The 20496-nt window shown below is 48.4% G+C and overlaps 1 protein-coding gene across 2 annotated transcripts; it reads right to left on the bottom strand.

Annotated features, from left to right (window-relative positions):
* Window positions 1-1360: 1360 nt before the first annotated feature.
* On the bottom strand, window positions 1361-20270 carry MSL2 (MSL complex subunit 2). Of its 2 annotated transcripts, none has more exons than XM_068201100.1 (2): window positions 20024-20270; window positions 1361-5490 (listed from the first exon to the last, which is right to left on the bottom strand). In XM_068201100.1, the coding sequence occupies exons 1-2, from the start codon at window positions 20064-20066 to the stop codon at window positions 3893-3895; spliced, it is 1641 nt and encodes a 546-aa protein (XP_068057201.1). In that variant the 5' UTR covers window positions 20067-20270; the 3' UTR covers window positions 1361-3892. The 2 variants fall into 2 exon arrangements, with proteins under 2 accessions (XP_068057201.1, XP_068057200.1); XM_068201099.1 differs by lacking the exon at window positions 20024-20270 and adding an exon at window positions 17596-17821.
* Window positions 20271-20496: the final 226 nt, after the last annotated feature.

Raw genomic sequence — 20496 nt, 5'->3', positions numbered from 1 at the left:
GGGGTGCTTCTTGCATGCAGTAAAAAGATGCTTCTGTGCTGGGTCACAGCAGAACCTCTGCACCATCCCTGTGCCGCAGCTGTGGGATCTGTTCCTCTGTGGGATCTGTTCCTCGAAACTCTTGGGAGTTTCACTGAGGGAGCAGCTCCCTGCTGTGCCAGAAGTACCTGCCGTGGCAAACAGGCTTTTCGGGTTTACTTCTCCATAACTCTGCAGGTTCTTCTGACACCACCGAATGCTGGGACTGGCAGGGGCAGTCCCGGGCTGTGCTGAAGGCACCGAGGGCCGCTGCTCCTGGGAATGTTTTCAGCTCCCATGCAAGGGAAGAACATTTGCAGGGAGAGGCTGCTGTGCCCCCAGTGCCCCTGGCTCTGCACTGTGGTCAGACAAGCCAGGGAACGAGAACAGTTCCTGCTGGGAGAGCTGCAAGGTAACACATCCAGTGGGGAATGTTTTTCTCCCTGTCCCCCCTCCTCTGGGATTTAATCCCAACCCCTGGTTTGTTGCAGGAAAAGACCCCCATAATCAGCAAATCCAACCTTTGAGAGCTCCACCCTGCCCTCTAAGCCCTATCACCAACAGCCACATTGACTTGTGGGTCTGAATGTTTTTTAACATGTCCTAATGTGTGATACCTGGGAAGAGCCTTTCCACTCCACATGGAAGCACAGAGGGGTTCTCCTTGTTCATAACCACGTTCAGATCTGGATGGTCAGAAGCACTGGATTTTATACCGCTACACATGACCAAAACCTGCTTTTTCTTTTTGACTCTCCTCTACAAATTACAAGGTTTTAATAAAGTTTGGCAGTTAATCCCTGCCTTCAAGGGGAAGGAAGAAAACTGGAATACCACACACTTCCTCTGTAAGAAATCCCCAAGCAGCTCTCTCTGTGCCAACACTGAGAACAGCTCCCCGCATCCAGAGCCCCCCGCAGCAGGAGGAACTCCGGGAATTCCGGGCAGCCCAGCTGGGGCCAGGCTGCACTCAACTCATCACTGAGCTGCACCCACCAGTGACTCTCCGGCTCCGCGGGATCCGCAGCAGGGACAAGTCCTTCCTGGGCTGTGCCGGACTGCGTTCTCACCCTGCTCTCTGCCCAAGCCAAGGCAGGAAGGCACCAAACCAGGAAGCTGCTGTGGAAGGAATGCTTTCCCAGCTGGAGCTGCTGGAATTCCTGTCAGCACCAAGACGATCCTTTCCATTGCTCAGCACACAAACAACTAGCCAGGAGGGCAAGGAAACCAAACCAAGCCAACCCTAATTTAAACAATTAGAGAATTAATCATCAACACACTAAGTAGTATTTAGACAGTGAGTTCAACATATGCCACACTGATGCCTTCAGCAGTTGCCAAATAGAATTAGAAAACTAACATTTATTAAATCAATTTGAATTTTAATATACATTTCAAGAATGTGGCAGCATAAAAGGAAATGTTTTTAGAAACAACCTGAATCTACCATTTGCAGTTTTACATTAACCATCAGGGCTCTCCTGTCGACGCTCCAAAACACTCTTGACCTAAGTTCTCCAACTTTTGGTACCACATTGAATGCAGCAGTGAGATAGTAAAGATTCCAAATACTCCCACATTTCTGGAGCAAAGGTACTTTGTATTTAATTTAATGAAAGTCCTAAAAATGTACCATCAACAATCTTAGCAAAACTGAACAGCTCTGCAAAAGCATTCCGACACAACCCGTGCTGTGCAGCCGCTCCCAGACTCCAGGTCGCTACTTCGCTTACACGTAGTGGACTAATAAACAGATTTACATTAGTAGGTCACGATCAAACCACCAAATTAGAGACTGGTAGGATCCCTCTGGGTCAACACAAAAATCACATACAAGTTTAACTAAATACATTTTAATAGGACATCGTTAAATCTCATGAGGGCTAAAAAACACAGATCTTAGGTACTTGGGTTGGCAAATAAAGACAAGAATACTAAGAAGCATTTTCCACCATTTACTCATTATCAAAAATATTTTTCAACTCTTCTTGCAAAACAAAAACAAAAAAGTACAGACTGGACACGTACATCACATTTTTCTTCCTATGGCTTTAACCCCCCACCCTGCCCACCCCACAGAAAAGACGGGGGGAGAAACAAACCAAAACCAACAAAAAGCTCCGACCACATTCACAGAAAATGACACCATGGTACACTACAAAACAAAAGGAGGTGCCATTTGTGTCCAAAGGGTTTTGCTCATTTCTCGGTGAGGAACCGTCATTGTACGTGCTTTGTGCCAAATCAAAGCACACCCAGCGCCGGGCCGGAAAGCACCGTGGGGGCTGTGCCTGAGGAAGAGGGAAGATGGAAGCAGGAAAGGAACTAAAAAAATCCACACACTATTTAACATGCTGCTGAAACAGGAATGGCCTTTAAAATCAGACAGTAATGTTTGTGTTCGAGTCAGCCCATGTTCGGGTTGTGCTCTATCATTCCAAGAGGAGAATTTCTACTTTCACAAAGCAATCTCAACTTTTTAGGCTTCCAGAGAAGCCCTGAAGGCACAACTAAATCTTGTGCCTGCGCTCTTATTTAGGGATTGCGCTGAAATCAACCATTTTTGCACAAAGCCGAATTCCTAAGAGGAATTCTCTCACTGTAACACTTTTCCAGATAAGCTCGACAACTTTGTGTTGTTTTTCCATTTTTGAGCCTTTTGGCCCAGGTTGAAAAGCAATGACCTTCAAAAGCTGCTTTCAACATTTTAGCAAAACGTGAGATAGGTTCAGGGTGGAGTGAGTTATATATAGCTTATTCTGTTTAGCAAACACCCCAAAAATTTGACCTTCGATAGCCCTCGATCCTGTGCCCTGGCTGGGAGGTGCCTGTCAGCAGGGAACTCCCCTCCGTGGGAGGGGTCCCGGCTCTGTTAGAAACCTGATCCAACAACCCCCCAGTGGTGATAAGTGCTGCAGCATCTCCCCGTAGCCCTGGCACTGATCAGCACCAGAGGGGGGAAAATCAGCCAAGGACTTCCTGTAACCCACAAAACCCCTTCTCTTCCCTAGAAGCAACAGCAGTAAAACAGCAGGAACTCGGGAAAGGGAGACGATGGTGCTAACAGAACTTGAACCTTCACAGGGTACCAGTGATGTTCTCCCCCAGCCCAGCCCCTCAGTGACTTGTCATGCACAGGGGGCTGGCACAGAGGAGCAACTGAGCAGGGACGTGAGCTGTGAAGTGTCAGGAAGACAAACCCCAAGGATGATGATGACATTACCAGGACAGGGTATCCAAGCTGGAGCTCGACCTTTGCATCCACCTGACCCCTCCTGAGCCGTGCCTGCAGCCTGAGATGCCTTTTGGCCTGCCAGCTCGCTCAGTATATTTATTAACATTTTTAAACTGTATGCTGTTCAGTAGAGGGCACAATCAATTCTCACAATCACCACTACCTACCCTTTCCAGAGTGTATCCCCCAGCTCAGTGCTGCCTTTCCCACAGGAATGTCAGGTCATTTCCTGCTCATGGTGACTGTAACCCATCAAATAATTATTTCTCTACACCATCATCTAGCACAGTTGAGATGCACTGTCTGGATGCTACACTGAAGCTGAAGCTTTGACTGAGCACAAAGCATGAGCAAGTACAATGAGGTCAATATACTTCTTGTCAAAAGATCTTGTGATAAAATCATTTACATCAGCAATCCATCTCAAACTATGAGGTGCTGTAAGAACTAAAAACAGTTTTAGGGTAACTCCTCCATTATCTGCAACTATTTCCCAGACACTAATACACAGAACATAGCAATGAAAAACACTTGATACAAGTGATCTAAACGCAGGAGCTCCAGCAAGTTAAACAGAACCATAGCTGCCTTAAACCTGTAGCAGTTCCCCTACGGATGGCAGGGAAAAGAAAGAAAGGTTTAACAGTCATATCTCATGTCTATAGCTTCATCCAAACTTTTCTCATCGTGTGTACTGGCAGCTAAAAACGTCGTTACTGGTGACCCTGTCACATTGATTACACTGGTGCTCGTGCTGGCATTGCGCACGGCAATGCTTGTCACATTAATGCCCAAAGTAAGCCGAGTCTGCTCCAAGGCCTTTTCTGGCACTGCAAAGGCCTCCAGCTTCTTCTCCCCGTTAGCCATGTAGGAGTTTTGGCAGCCACGGCATATGCAGTCAAGGCAGGCTTTGCGGTTGGAGTAGCAAGGGCAGCGTTGGCCACGGCATGTAAGAACACTTGGATTTTGGGTGGCACGACCACATTTACACCCTTTCTTTTCTTGTGGCTTTTTATACACAGTTTTTGTTGGGCTTCCTGGCATAACGTTACTGCTGGGAACTTTCTCCTTTGCCTTGTCTTTTGTTTTCAGCACCCCTGGTTTGGCTTTCGGGTGGGATTTCTTAGGGGCATGTTCTAAGTTCTTTTTCATGCTTTTGTTAGACAGGAGCACAGTTTTACTGATTTTGGGAGTAGTTCCTCCATTAGGTACAGTCGCAATAGGCTGCAAAGACATTTTATTTTCCTGTTTGACTGTCACGGGAGCCGATGCTCCCAGTGTTGGGCCGCAGATGATGCTGGAGATGGGCAGAGGCTGAACCTTCTCGCTGTCGCTTTCGGAGCGAGAGCGCTTCCTGTTCAGCTTCACCACCTTGGGGGTGGCTGCCGTGCAGGAGAGCCCATGAGGAGAAGCATCTGTGGACATGAAAATGTTATGGCTGAGGGGAGGGGGGGAGAGCTGCAGGAAGGGGCCGTTGGCCATGTTTGCCTCCAAGCCGGGCTGCAGGTTGGAGTCGCACACCTCGCTGCTGGACACGGTCTCCAGGCTGCGCAGCACCTCCTCGACGCTGAGCAGCAGCGACCCGCCCGGCTTGATGTCCTCACTGAAGCCACAGATGTCGATGCCCGCGGGGCACAGGTCGCTGGTGGCCACGGTGTCACACACGGGCTGCAGGCTGCCGGGGATGTCCTCTGTTTTGATGTAATCACCGGTGCTGCACACATCGATGGCGCTGGCGTGCTCGGGAGAGGGGATGCTCACGCCGAGCTTCTCCACCGACAGCCCGTTGCAGGGCGGCAAGCCGTTGATGACGGAGCCCCGCAGGTCCAGGTTGGGGCCGCTCTCAGGCAGCGCCGTGAACCCCGCCGGCGTGTCCGTCGCCAGCTCCGAGGTGGAAGGGACCGGGGAATGCGTCAGACACAGAGCCAGGGCTGCATCCGAGGATTTCTCCGTCTCCTCGTGGAGCGGTGCCCCATCCTTGAGCAGAGCCAGCAGGTCTGCAGAGCAATCCACGGCCTGGATGATGTCCCGGGCCAGCGGCGTCTGCGTGATGTACTCGCACAGCTTCTTGTAGCAGTTCACCAGGATGCTCAGCTGCTTGTTCTCCTCAAACTGCTCGTAGTCCTTGCACCAGCTACACGAGGGCTTCATCATCATCTTCTTGCCTTTACACGGTTTGCAGACATAATGCTGACAATTGGAGTTGGTAGGAGCAATAGGGTCTTGTAGCAAATTTCCTACGGGAAAAAGGAAGAGGAAGATTACAATGGACTTAAGGCAGGTTTCTGGGACATTACTGGATGAATTTTTTTATACTATCAAAAAAGTTACTCTAAAAGTTGAGTTATTCACAAGAAAACATCCCATCCAAACAACTGCATGTACAAATTCTCACAGATGCCAACCTGGTTTTAAAACATTAGATAAAATTAGAAGAAAACCATCACACCACAACTTGTTGTGTGCTGCTGCTTTAGAAACATTCTCAACTACAACACTACTGATCACCTTTGCCCCTTCAGCTTTGTCCACGGAAACTTACAGAACACACAAGATCTCTATGAATTTACCAAAAGTGAAATAATAAACACCTGTGACAACTTACTGCAAAGATTTTAATGGAATTAGTAATAACAACTGGGAACTGAGCAGAAGGAAAACTGAAAGGAATGTAAAAATGATGAAATATCCACCCCTAAACAGAAGAAGACACAGCAGACTTTGTGTTGTTTTTCATTTAGCATTTAGTGAAGCCATCAGAATAAAGATTTTTTTTTCATTATTTTACTGTTTAGAATAAAAAACAAAACAAAAAAAAAAAAATAATCAGCTACTAAAGGAATCCACACCCCTGACAGCCCAGAAAGTTTCAGACCCCAGCACTGACAGTCTGGAAGGTTTTGTCTGCAGATCCCCAAAACTGTAAAAACCTGGAAGAATGGTTTTGGTTTTCCTTAAGAACAACTCAAATATTACCTAAGGATAAAATATGCAAGAACAAGTGAAACTAAATTCGGTAGAGAAACAATCCAACTAGTTCCTATATCCAGAAAGTGACAGTATTGCTTTGCTATTTCCAGGCAGCTCTAGGCCAGAAAGATATTCCATCTCCTAAATTAAATTGCAGAGTATCTATAGTCATCCCCAGCAACGGGCCTCCCTCCCTTCCTCCCCTCCCAGCAGCACATTCTCAGCTTTGATCAGGCCCTTCTCCCATACGGAGCCTCTGCTGGATGAGTTACAGCCATCAGGGAATTCCCACCCAGATTTTCCTGAGTGAAAACAATCTGCTGCAACAAGTGAGTAAAATTCAACAACTTGGGAAGAGGAAGCAAAGTGCACATCTCAAATCAGACTGGGATAAAAACCCCAAAACATCAAAAGATCTTTTCTCTCATTACTCACTTCTCTGATCTCTTTTCCCTGTATTCCCTGATCCCTCTTTGGCAAGGGGCTGCTCCCAGCCCTCCACCTGAGCCATCGTTCAGTGGCTGTGGCTTGATGTAAACTGGGTTTTGAGCAACAAATCACAAGAGTCAATGCTCAGGTCGGCATTACACAGTAGTTTTTAAAAAATGGAGAGAAATACTGTTGTTCAGCAAGCTGGCAGGTGGCACAGACAGTGGCACAGAATGAGCCCTGCCCTGCGTGACAGTGTGACGAGACTCCACCAGGAGAAGACAAAACACTCATCACATCAGGCTGGGAAGGTTTAAAGCCAGCAGATGGAACATGAAGTCACACAGTCCAACCCGATGGGGCAATTACTGGATTTTTTCCCAAAGTTCCCTTGAAGTGGCACAATATAAACAACACAGGCAGAGTGGCTATTGTGGTCCTAAGATGCAACTTGATTTTAGGAGAAAAGTTCCCTGAAGAGAACAAAACCAAAACTTTAAATCCCACCAGCTCCTCGAAGAAGTTCTGTCCTTCAGCAGAGAGTTCACCACCAATGGTCCAGCCCCCCTGAATCCTGAGTCCAACAGGACCGGCAGGACCTGTGCCCTGGCCAGTGCAGACACTTCAGAGCCTTGGAACTACAATGCTCCCAGGGCCAAAAGCCACCAGCATTAATTAATTCCCAAATAATTAATGACACAAACCAGCTGGGTGCACTCCTTATCCACCAGTAGCCTTTCTTGGCTCCTTAAGACAGTAAGACTGAGTTATGATGCTTTACAGAACTAAAATACTTCAGAGATGGCACCAAATAACAAGATACCACCTTAACTTTTAATTAGATTTCTAAAAAAGACATCACCAACAGTGTGTTTTATTTCTCCCAAAATAAATTTGGCTGAAACTCCTGAATAAGTACAAATGCTAAAAGAGGATACAGGAAAATTTAAATTTCTGGAGCCTTTGAGGGAAAAACCAGACGGACTGACAAGACAAAACACTTCACATGCTCTCACTGCCAGGAAGAGCAGAGCAAGTTCTGCTCCCAGTAAATGCCAGGCAACCTGCACTGGAGAGACATTAGGAATGCTTGAGCTGTGGGAATATTTTCTGTTTCAACTCATATCTCATTGAATATTCATTCTTAAAAGTTTCTCTCTTGTATGGATTCTGTGGCATTACCACTCTCCTCAGTCTTAGAACTGACAAGTTAAAAAAAAAAGTCAACCATGGGATGCTAATTTCCCATAAAATTAAGTTTCATTACTTGTAATACTAAGTCAGCAGCACTGTCCCACAAACAGCACCTGAGCTGTTCTGGAACCTCGAGGTTTTGCAAGGCCAAGATCTCACTTTTGCCTAGTGGCCATTGGTGCTGCCCCTCTCTAGAAATTTGAAAATTTATATAGATCTCCAAAGATACAAACATGGTGGGCCCTGAAGTTAATATTTTTCCATGCTTGTAATTTAGAATTTCTCTAAGCTAAATGTAATTTTTCATTTTATTGTGCAGCCACTTACCTGCATTAGACCCTTCCACAATTCCTCACTGCAGACCTTCAGTTTTACAGCCCTGTGTAGCCTGGTGTTACTGAACACTGCTCTGTCTTTTCTCACTCTCTTTTCTGAGGGGTTTATCAATACACCAAAAGCAAAACTGTGTTCTTACAAAGCCTCCAATACAAGACTTTCTTTCCACATCAGCTCTTAAACTATCCTGATTTCAGAAAGGTTGACTAAATACATACATTAATATCACACTCACAATTAATGAGGAGCACATAAGAGGAAAAAACTTTTAATATATTATTTACCAAACATCCCAGCTGATCTGGAAAGGCTGTCCAGGGAGCTGGAGCAGGTCACTTAAACCACATGGAATACTTCCTGCTGTGGTCCTTAATGAGCATTATTTCACAGCTGCAGGGACAAGGGGAAGCATCTGCAAATTGTGTCTCTGAGACCAAAGGGAGGAGAAGAATTGGGAATCAAAACAATTGTTAGGTGTCTGTACCCAGCAAATACGCTCCTAATGGATGAATTTCCCTGGGAAGAAAGGCTTGAACAGGTACCTCCAGCCATTGTCACCTATCCTCAGCAAAGGCAGGAAAGGGCTAAACACAAATATTGAAATTAGGGTCCCTGGAAATGCTACCGGAACATTAATCACTGAAAATTATCTTGGCTTTTCCAACAAGCCAAAGTCTTAAGAATTATTTCATTATTAAACTTTAATTTTATGAAGTACAACAGAAAAAAAAAAGTCGGATTTTTTTTACAAATACAAATGTATCCCTGGGGTTCACCCTGGCTGCACTGGGATCACCAGGAGTGCTCTGGCACCGTGGTGCTCAGCCAGCACTGGGGGCATCCGTGGGACACATGAGGAGAGGGCAGCAAGGGAGCCCACCCACCAATCTGTGCCAATCAAGCGGCACAGTGAGCACGAGCTTATTTTTAAACCACGATTACAGAAACAGAAATGCTGAGCCTCTACCAAGCTCTGAAGAACAGGAAGCTCTACCCATCTGAGGTTTCACACACACACTCCTACATGCCAAGGACCCCAAAGTCATATCCACACCTGGAGCTTTGACAGCTGCACTGCTATACTGTCAGCCTTTTCATTTTGGGATTAAACATCATCTGATTGTTTCTACTAAAATAATTAGCAACAGCCAGAAAGCTCCAACAACTTGCCACGTCCAAGCTTCAGAGCTCAGGAGCTCCTGAGGGACAGGAGCTGGCTCTCACCCACTGTGACACCACTGCACAGGGGGGTTTGTGCTCAGCCACCCCTCTACCTGCAGCTCCAGAGCTTGAGCTGCAGCACTGCGGGAAGGAAAAGCCCTGCTGTCCCCAGCACCTTCCCTGAACTGCTCCCTGCCACTCCACACAGCATCTTCTCACCCAGGAAACGATCAGCTGGAGCCCACTGAAGAGTGAGCGGCAGCTCAGCCACGCTTTAAGGCAAAACACAACAGAAAATACCCTCACAAAAGCAGTGTTTCCCGAGTTGGATAAATCCCCTAAAAGCACTATTTGCAAAACTATTGACGACAGACAGGCAGGCATATGATGAGCAGCAAAAAGGTCTGTCAGCCATCTGCAGAGGAATACAACAAGTGTGTGGGATCTGTTTTAGAGGGGTGGGAGATCTGGGTACTTCCTAAAAACCACGAAAACTGAACACATTCTGACTCACAGAGGTTAGTGCAAGGGCCAGCTGTCATGGACATGACAGCAGGGAAAGGTCTCACAGATCCCAAGCCCTAACACCCCCCACTTCCAGACCTACACTCAGGGTGGGTTGGACCATGCTAGATTTGATGCATTTTACCAAAACTGCACCAAAGTCAGGAGCCAGAATCCCCAGACCGATGTCTGTCCTACCCCTGCCCTAGCAGTTGTCCCAGGAAGAAAAATACTGGGCAGGTCCTCTCAGTGCAACCTGCTGGATCCCCTGTCCCCAGGTGTGCCACCCACTGCACAGCATGCCCAAAGCACGTTCCCAAGACGGGCAGAGCACCGTGCTCTTAGCTGAGACACAACCACACCTCTGCAATATTCCAGGGCCAAAGCTCTGAACCCAGGGCTGCAGAACACCCTGTGGAGCTGAGGGCAGCTCACAACAACAGCACCACAGATGTGTGATCCTTTCATGGGCTTTGACACAAGGTTCTGTACAGAGAAATTGTTCAATTCAGCCAAAAAGTAGAAACAAAAATGTTTCCCAAGACTCCCAGCACAGAACTCTAAGAAACAATGAGAGTTTCCCTGTGAACTACGAGAAATTATTTCTTCCTGCAAACACCACCCTGCCCTTAGATCAACCCAACCACATCGCCAGAATTTGACCAAGACCTCCACAAACACTTATAAATTCCCTGCTGGGTCTAATGGAAATGTGGGGGACACAAAAAAAGCACTAAAAGAAACCCAAATCAACTAAAAATACTTATTTCAAAATTTTATCATAGAAAATATTCTGCTGGCTACTGAATATTTCTCCACATCCTTCATGAACACACAACTATGAAAAAATTGCTAAAGACATTATTACCCTCATATAGGGACAGTTGTGACTAATGAATTGATGTTTGTATAACTCTCTGAAAAAATAAAAACTGCACTGTTTTTGCCTGAACGCCATGGGAACCCAATTTAACCAAGATCAGAAGACAGTTAGACTATTTTTCTTCATATTTGGAGAAATACAGTCAACCTATTTAGCTAAAGTTCAAGGAAAAAACCTACAACAAATTGCATTATAGTTGCAGAAGGGACTGACTGCCTTGTTATTTGAGTTCACCCCCCACATAAGAAACAACAGAACATTTTTACTAAGTCCTATGTTAAAGTTATAGTTCTGTCTTAAAGTCCTTGTGTTTACAAAATCCCTGACAGGAAAAATTCTAAATGTATTTTTAACAAACTAGGTGGTAAAGTTCCAACTTTGAGGCTTGAAGAAGATGGATAAATTAATCTTTTTCACCATGCAGTGCAAAATTTTCACATAATGATGTTTTCCAAAAGTCAAGACTGCTGTATTTTGAGAAGTTTCAAATAGCGAAGTTAACATTTCTCCTATGGGTATAAAATAATAGCATGTTTCTAAGCTGCAGAAACACTCACAAGAGTTAGAACTTGCCTTGGAAGTTATAGATCAAGTTCATCACATTCCCCGAGCACACAGAAAGCAACGCAAACCATTTTTCCCCACTACACCAAAATGCTGGAACATCAGAATGTCAGCGTGACGCGTGCTCCCCAAGGGCACAGCGCAGAGGGAGCCAGCCGTGGGCAGGCTCAGGAGAGCCGGAGGACTAAATTCAGCCGTGGGCAGGCTCAGGAGAGCCGGAGGACCGAATTCAGCCGTGGGCAGGCTCAGGAGACCCGGAGGACCAAATTCAGCCGTGGGCAGGCTCAGGAGACCCGGAGGACCGAATTCAGCCGTGGGCAGGCTCAGGAGAGCCGGAGGACCGAATTCCATCACTGCGGGCCATCTCCTGCATCTCCTGCAGGAGAGCTCCTGCAAAGCACCGTGCTCGGGAAAGGCTGGACGGCCATCACTTCTCAAGTCACTGCCCAGCCCCAGGGAATGTTTTCTGGCCTTACTAAAGACTCCAACACGATATCCAGGAACGCTCAGTCCCCGCTGAGAGGCCTGACGTGTAAATCTTGGGTAGCAAAGCAAACAAAGGCAGAGGGAGGTGTGCTGGAGTGCTCCCTGCCCACGGACCGGTGGAGCTCAGCCACCCCAATAAAGATGCCTCCTGGCAGCACATTAACTCCTCTCTAAACACTCGGGAACACAATGGCTTTAATCAATATCCTCAGGCACCACCAAAGGCATCCATCACCTCCCAGCTCCTCAAGCAGGAACGCTCCTCCCCAGTCCCAGCAAAGACAGCGCTGCAACCCTCTTTGGAAGTCACTGTCACCCAGCTGCCACCGAGGGGCCACAGCTACTCCTCTTCCTTCTCAATTTTCTTCTAAGGTAGAGGGGTATTTTTAGTTTAGAAACCAATTTAATTTCTACTGGTAGAAGTTTTTGTTATCAAAACTTCTGCAGGACAATGCAGACAACCTTGACAAAGCAGTTCTCCCAGGAGTCACCCACAGGGTTTGAAAACAGGAAAGGGAAACGAAGTTGAGTAGGGAGATTTTAAGAGGAAATCACCCAACATATTCTTGAGTAAAAAGTGGTGTATACAGAGATGTGTGACTGGACATTTTATAGACAACTGCTCCCCAGAACAAGGACAAACAGAATACCTGCAGCAGAAGGAATTTGACAGGTACTTAGACTTAGTCCCCTAGTCCATACTCTCTGATGGTTGTTTCAGAGATGCTGATTATTTTTCACATTCTCCACAAATTCAGAAGTGTTTTGGCAACCATTCGTGACCATTTTTAAGGGGAAAATCATGTACTTTTAAAAGCTACCAGTAGTTTTGTTTACAGTATTTCTCATAACTGAAAACAGAGGAAAGAAGAAAATGTCAATGGAGAAAATACCTTAAAAAACCCCACAGAACCAGACCAATTTTCAAGCATAAAAGGCAACTCTGATCTGGCAGCACAGATCATGAATCAGCCTTCACTCTCCTCAACCTAGGAGGAACAGACAACAAAGAAGTCCTAAGCTGAACTTTTCCATCCCAAAACTTAAAAAAACTCACGCTTTTTTCAGTCTAACACTCTGTTATCCAAGCTCAACGTAGCCATGGCTAACATCCCAAATGGAAACTCCAGTATAATCCATATAATTAAGGTTTATTAGAAAGGGAATTTGTTTCATCTCCCTTATTCCACGTTTGTGACAGGAAACTGAATTTCCCAGGAAGTTTCCATCTGTTTAGGTTAAGTATCTCCCCTGCGAGGGAAGTTCAGTCCAACTGTCCAGGCCCAGTTTCCACCATTTCCCAGTGACAGAGTGCAGCCCACAGCACAGAGCTCTGCCTGGGAGCTGGAACCAAGAGTTCCAACCACACCCCAAGAGCTGCTGACCAGGGAAGGGCACTGGGGGACACAGGAACTGCAGAAGCAAAGGAGAATCACCTCAGAGAGGGGCGAGGGAGAGTAGGAGAAGCCCTCACATGAACAGAATGGCACAAAGTGGAAAACTGTACACAACTGTATACCACCAACTACGGAGACATTTCAGATCTAGGGCCAAGTATAACTGATTATAATATGTAATTATATTATACACTCCATTCAACTTACTTTGGCAGTATAAAACTCTCAAAACAGGTTATTGCTTTTACACAAGAGCAGGAGGGAAATAACATCCTTACACTAATCTTTATATAGAAAACCCAAAGTTAACAGTTCTTATTTTACTTTTTTGGCAATCCAGCCATTGCCCATGCTTGGGAGTTGCTTCCACAATGTTACTGCAGCACTGAGCCTTCAACCCCCTGGCTAAAATTATCAAGAGCTGCCTCAGAACACCGGATGGGGCTCTGTGAGGTACCAGTCAGTGCTGCCATGGGTTTCTTTGTTCCTCCCCCCCTAATCTCCCTAAAGCCACATGTTGTCTTACATCCCCTTACTGAGATTACAGGATGTTTAAGACAAGAACTGTATTCTCATCCTGTATTTCCCAGCACCAGCTGGGTTCCTGGCCAAGCATAAAACGTTGTCCGGCAGCCCTGCCAGCTTCCAAGAACTCTCTCAAACAGCAATAACAATCTTTCATTTCACATACCTTTGAAATATCTTTCAGAGACTCCACGATGAAGTTTTCTATGGATAAAAAGCTAAGCTGATCTGACTGGCAATTCTATCTCTTACAAGCATTTAAACTCTTACAAGAATTTCAGAGAAGGCTCTTAATGCTGAAAAGACCAATGATTTGCAGTTACCTGCATGGTATCTGAACCAGAGAATGGCACTGCTAAGATGTTTACCCCAACAGACAGCACCTTTAAAACACAGAAGTTGGTTGCATAAATTCTACTATGCTATTTTTAAACTAAATGTGTATTAACATGCAATTTTATAACAATCACTTTATTCCAGAGGCTGAAACTTGCATTTCACATCCTTAAAACACACAAGGCACAGCCCTTCTGCCTAATGCACACTTGGGAGCAGTTATTTTCAAGTTTTAAAAGCTCTAGGAAATATTGTCTTATACATCCCTATAAAAGGATGATGTATTACCTACAGCACTGTCCAGGAAATTGTCACATGGTAACACTTGAATCCTAGAAATATACACACGGCTGTTCCAGCTACAGAACTGAACCTTTATCACCAATCATGAGGCAAGAGGGAGACCTTGAATCCACCCAGAACTGATTCAGCTGACTTACACTGACATACTGTATTTACATTTTGGCTTTCTACTGCTGCAACTCCATGTGTGCCAATCTGAATCTGAAATCAGAGCTTTAATTAGAACTTCATAACTATGTGGGTCCAAAAACTTCTGCCACCCCCTGCTATGTGAGCTGGTGTAAAAGACTATGGGATCACAAGGAAATGAGCTGGCTTATGCCTCGTGCTTTGGGAGCAAAGTGGAAGCCCAGGAATGTTAGCTGATTTATGTAGCTAGCACTCATTTCTCCTAAAAACAGTTCCCTAAAGTTAAAGGGACAATCTGGACCGTGGAATTAATACCTACAGCACAACAAAGCATTACAGAATGCAGTCAAGAGAGATTACACACTGAGAAAAAGCTGATGACATAAGGAACACTAATTTGTGCAGTAACTTCCCAAGGGAATTCCTAGAAGTCCAGCACTTGAGACTTTAACCACGGCTGCTACTTCCTGCAGCATTTCTCCAACAAAGCACTCAGCACTTTGTAAAGATCTGTGCAAGGGAAGTACCAGACACTCCAAGTCCCGCGTACATGGACCCAGAGCCAGGTATTTGGATCTCAGGGTCTAAACGGCAAACAGGGCAGCAAAGCTATCAGAAAAGCTATCAAGTATTAAAATAAAAAACCCAACCCAAAGCCACAGTGCACAGTTAGCTCAGCTGATCCGAGCAGGGTGCTGAGAACACCAAGGTTCTGTGTCCATTCTCTCTATGGGCCTTTCACTAACATTCCATGGCCCTTGTGGGCCCCTTCCAACTCAGAATATTCTGGGATTCTGGCAGTTTTGGGTGGTCTCAGTGCTCACTGTCATGATCTCTCAATGTAGCCTCCAGTTCTTAGACTTTCATCTTTTAAAACATCAAAGCTAAATGGTTGATGGTTGTATTCTTAAATACTCAGAAGGTGTAAAAGGTGCAGCAGCTCTTAGCACTAAGAGAAAAGGAACACAAAAAGCAAATGAGAAAAAGATGGACTGGCCTTTACCTGTCTGAACTGTAGATTTGTGACACTGGGAACACCAGAGTGAGCAGTTCTGTGTGGCGCAGGCCCACTCCCCCATGGCCACCTCAGGCTCCAGACAGACACCTGAGTAACCCTGTTTTACTGCAAGGCTTGACAGAGAGCGTGGAATTTACTGAGGCCCCTGGATACTGACACACCACAAACAGGAGTCCAGGAGGCACAGATAAGACTGGCTAATCAGCTGTAAGCAAAACATTTCAAATAAACAGCAGCTACAGTTATCTGAAAGCTGGCCACAGTAGGAAAAAAAAAATATACACCAAAGGAATAACCCTAATACTCCAAGAAAATAAAGGGTCAAGAGAGAAAGCGGAACCATCAAGAGGTAGTTTTTAAATAGGAATATCCACGGAGGCACAAGGAAATAGAAGAAAACAAACAAAAAAGGTGGTTTGCTCTACCGAGAGTGACAGAAAACCAAGCAAGAAAAGCTGAAGAAGGGAGGAAAAAAGCTCAGCAATTTGGGCAGGGACAAATTAAAGATAGACAATTTCAATAGCACAGAGTGTAAAACTAAGATTGCAAAAGGCCGAGAAGGGAAGAAGGCAAGGCAAGGAGAACAAAGAACACATTTCAGAAGACCAGGCTTAAAGTGGAGAGGCCGGAGAGCACAGCAATGCAAATATCTTATTAAATAAAATCAGAACGATACTTGCATATTTTTTGGCAAAAGCAGTCTAGTGACTGACCAAAAGCAGGAGGAATGTATGGGAAGAAAGCACAGCTGGGGTCGGAATCAATTAGGCCTTAGGTGATAAGGAATAAAAAGCAGAGATGCATCAACACTAGCATCGGGATTCCATAAGGAAAAATCCTTAAGACAAATTACTTCAGGAAATGACGATGCAGAGATCCTGGGAACGGGCTCCCTCTTTCCCAGTGCAAACAGATCTCTATTTTCAAAGACTTTAGGTGGGAGGAGCCAATAGCGAGAGGATAGGAAGCATCTAACGCTACTTTAGCCGTCTCAACAGTTAAATCCTGATCATGTAAATAAATTAAATATTTAACTTTCTAAACCCTAGTGATTCAGTTCAAACCCAGTGTAACACACACATCGGTATCGACAAACATACTGAACATAAAACCACTCTGTCAGGAAAATACAAACACAAACTGGGCAGGACTTAAAACTACCAGAGGGAAGAAAAGGAGATTTAAAAAATTTAACAACCAAGAGGTCTAACAGGTCAGAGCCCACTCCCGACACCGACCAAGGCTTCAGAGGGAAGTTCAAGGAAACCTAACAGTTTATTCCAGAGCTTCCTCCCAGGAACGGACACATGCTCCCACTCCGTCAACACAGCGGAATGCAATTCCAGGCTGTAACACCGAAATTCCGGATACTGCCTTTGCCCACAGCACACAGAACGCTCTTTTCTATGGGACAGGAGCGGGGGAAGCCCAGCAGACTTCCAGCCTGTTTGCTTTTTATGGTAATTATTGTTACAGAACATTTATCAACTAGGCACAAAAAAAAAAAAAAATTGTTTCTGTCAGCTCAAAATTCCTGGCCTTCAATCGGAATTACTTATTGTTTACATTTCAAGGAGGGGGAAAAAATTACGAAGTTCCTCTTCCCCTGCCTCTACGGTCTGTATATCGTTTTGGATATCTTTTACCACCCTCGCTCTCAGACGTCGCTTTTTTAAAGCGGTTAACTGCACTACACCGGGGTATTTCAACAACCACTGACAACTGCCGTACCCTCGATGAGGCGGTGATCATAATAAAGCGCTGCATTTTGAGGCAAACGCTCTCCGTGCCGCCACCGCCTTCGCGGCGTGCGCGGCTGTTGAGACGCAGCCCCCGCCGCCTCCCTGCCCTTGTGACCGGCCCTGCCCGCGGCTGCCCCGCGCCGGGGGCGGGTTCAGCCCGGGCAGTTCCCACTCCGCCGCTCCCGAGCGCCGAGCCGCCCCCCCGGCGGCCGCGGCACCGGCGACTCCGGGCCCGGCAAACTTTGCCGGGAGCTGCCCCGGACCGGGCCGGGCGAGGCGAGGCCGGGCCAGCCCCGGTGCGGGCCCAGGGCCGTGCGGGAGCCCCGGGGAAGCTCATTGTGCAGGAACAAAAGAAAGATCCTCACCGCACACGCAGCAGGAGAGGGACTGCCTGAAGTAGGGCAGGAGCTTGTTAATCTCGGAAAAGGACTGGGGGTCCGCCGGGTCGTAGTTGAGCACCAGGCGGCTCGCGGACACGTAGAGAGCAGTGGCATTCACCGGGTTCATCGCCGCCGCTCGCTCGCCGCCGGCTGCGCGGTGCGAAGAAGGTCTGCGCGGGCCGCGGGGGCAGGTGGCCCCGGGGCGGGGGCCGGCCGGGTGTCACCTTGGTCCGGGGCCACCTGGAGCCGCGCGGCGGCGGCGGCGGCAGCGCGGAGGCCGCGGCGGCCCTGCCAGAGGGGGCCGCGCCGGCTGCTCCTCCGCCTCCCGCGGGGGGAGGCCTCGCTCCGAGCGGCGGCTCGGCCCGGGCGGCAGCGGCGCTACTGCAGGTCCCTGCGGGCCATACCCGCCCCGCCGCGGGGCCCCTGCTGCTGTCGGCGCCTCCCTCAGCGGCGGCCCGGCATGGCGGCGGCCGCAGGCAGGATCCGCGAACGGGCGCGGGGCGGCGGCGGGGCCGCGCTGCCCGATGCGGCGGGAGGGCGGCGGAGGCACCCGGGGCTCACCGCGGCCGCATCACCGCGGCGGCGGCGCCGCCTCCTGCGCGGGGCCGGTGGGCGCGCGGGCAGGGCCGGGCGGGCCGCGCGCGCTCCGCGGTGGCGCCGTTAGATCCGGCCGTCACTGCGGGGCCATCGCCGCCGCCCGCGCCGCGCATGCGCGCCCGCAGCGGGGCGGGGGGGGGGGGCGCGGCGCCGGCGCCCTCTAGCGGCGCCCGAGCGGGCGGCGGGGCCGCGCGCGGCGGGGCGGGAGGGGCGCGCGCCGCCTCGGCGCCCGCCGCGGGCCCCGCGAGCTCCCGGCGGGCGGGGCGGCCCCGCGCGCCCCCGCCGCGCCGCGCCTTTGCCCCCTCACGGCGGCCGGGCGCGGACGCCGCGGCCCGCCCCTGTCATGGCGAGCGCCTCCGCTCGGCATGAGGAAGCGGCCCCGCCTCTGCCCTCAGGCCGCGCTGGAGCCTGCGGCCAGGCCTGTCAATGCCTCGGGCCGCCGGCTGACGCGCCGGCCCCCTCCGCCAGCACGGAGCGAGTCCGGGGACCTGCGGGGCCTGGCAGCTCTTGGGATAGGTGGCGCGGGAGCTGCGCCGCGCACAGACCCATCAGGACATCGCCGGCCTCCCACACACGGCTCTGTGCACACAGGTCTGTCACAAGCGTTCCTGCTGGAGACCCCACGTATAGCACAGCAGTGGGTGCACAGGCTGAGGGCAGGTATGACCAAGATACAGGCACAGGCAGGACTTTTGTGGAGGGAACTTGTTTTATTTTGTATGTAAGCACCACGGCCATTCCACAGATTTCCAGATCCTGCGTTGCAACACTGCCAGCACTATCGGGCAGCCCTCTGCCTGCTTCTGTGTTTGGTGTTTTGGGGAACTGCCCGACAGAGCTTCTCCTTTTTCCCACTTCGCCCTCTGTGTTCACTTAGAGTTGCCCATGTGAAACTAATCAAGGAGTTCCACCTGGGCCTTTTAGTTCCTTGTTCACTTCATGAATCCCCCCGATCTTTCCGGCCCAACACAAAATGAGTGTACACACAAAATACAGGAATTTGGGTCTTGACTCCAAATACTCATTTAGCTCTTGTGGCCCTCACCAAGCAGCTCATTCCCCACTTGGCAGTGTTCCCACACGGCCCAAGTGCAGCCCCTGTGAGTGCATCTCCATGTTACCATGCAGATCTACAATGCCCTTCTGCCTCCCAGCAAACGCTCAGTAGAGCCATCTCTGGACTGTAACTCCTTGCACACATTGAATCCCCAACCTGACTTCACTCCAAGGCACAGCATCTTCATTCTCACCCTCAGCCTGCTGTTACATTGCTTGTAAAATGCCCAATTCCTTCTTCAGCTTACTGCCAGGAACACCTTCTGTGCTGAACCAAGCCAACAGACTGAAATAACATCCAGAAAATTCCCACCATGTCCATATTCTCATACACACCTCCCTGTATCACGTCCTCTGCCAAACTCTGAACACTCTCAACCCCTCCCAGCTCCCACTCATGCCGCTCTGGCTCTTAGGCAAGGAACTTACTTGACTCCCAACACCCAGATTTTTACCAGTCTTGTCTAATTTCTGGGATACACTCCTTTGAGGTATCATCCACAGGCTGGGATTCAGCAGTTGACAGCAGTGGGATTCCAGGGCCAAACCTCAATTTCCCCATCCAGAGCATTAACCTGCACTATTCTGTCACTCACTGATGGAGCTAAATGCGTAGCTCTGGATTCCACCTAAGAACAATTGCAATCCTGGCAAGACAGATAATATTAACTCTCCTAACTACAAAGAATTATTGCTCTTGAAAATCATGGTAATAATAGAATATGAAACTGCAAGAGTAGCAAGACTGACTAGGTCATACCTTTTAGACCAGAGGAAGGCCATAGAGCTTTTCTTTCCCCCATTATTGCTGGCTGATCTGCTGAATTTCACTTTTTTTCTATCCAGACCCTTGAGTCATTTCCAATAGTGCAGTCCAAGCAGCAGATAGAATTTTTCTCGCCTCTGTTGATCATTTCTTCAGTCTGTCAGCATCACTATCCTGCTGGAGGAGTCCTGCTGTCTCAAGAGGGTGGGTTAGGGTCTCAGTTGTTTGTGACCACTGGATAAGTGGGGTGGTGACAGTAACTGTGAGGGGTTGAGCGCCCCCCCAGCTCTGCAGCCTCACTGCCCCAGGGCTTGGCTCAGCCCTGATGTGCTGCACCTGTGTGACCCCCATCAGGCTGCTGAAAAACAGCCAGGTGGGGAGAGGTTCCACTTGAGCTTTCTCTGCTGTGCCTTAGGAGCTTCTCTCAAGCACGAGAGCTAGTCCTTTGCGGATCCCTGACTCTGTGT

This window comes from Anomalospiza imberbis, chromosome 10 (assembly GCF_031753505.1).
Source record: "Anomalospiza imberbis isolate Cuckoo-Finch-1a 21T00152 chromosome 10, ASM3175350v1, whole genome shotgun sequence".
Taxonomy (NCBI): Eukaryota; Metazoa; Chordata; class Aves; order Passeriformes; family Viduidae; genus Anomalospiza; species Anomalospiza imberbis.
Note: the sequence above shows the minus strand (reverse complement) of the source record. Positions and strands in the feature narration are given on the sequence as shown.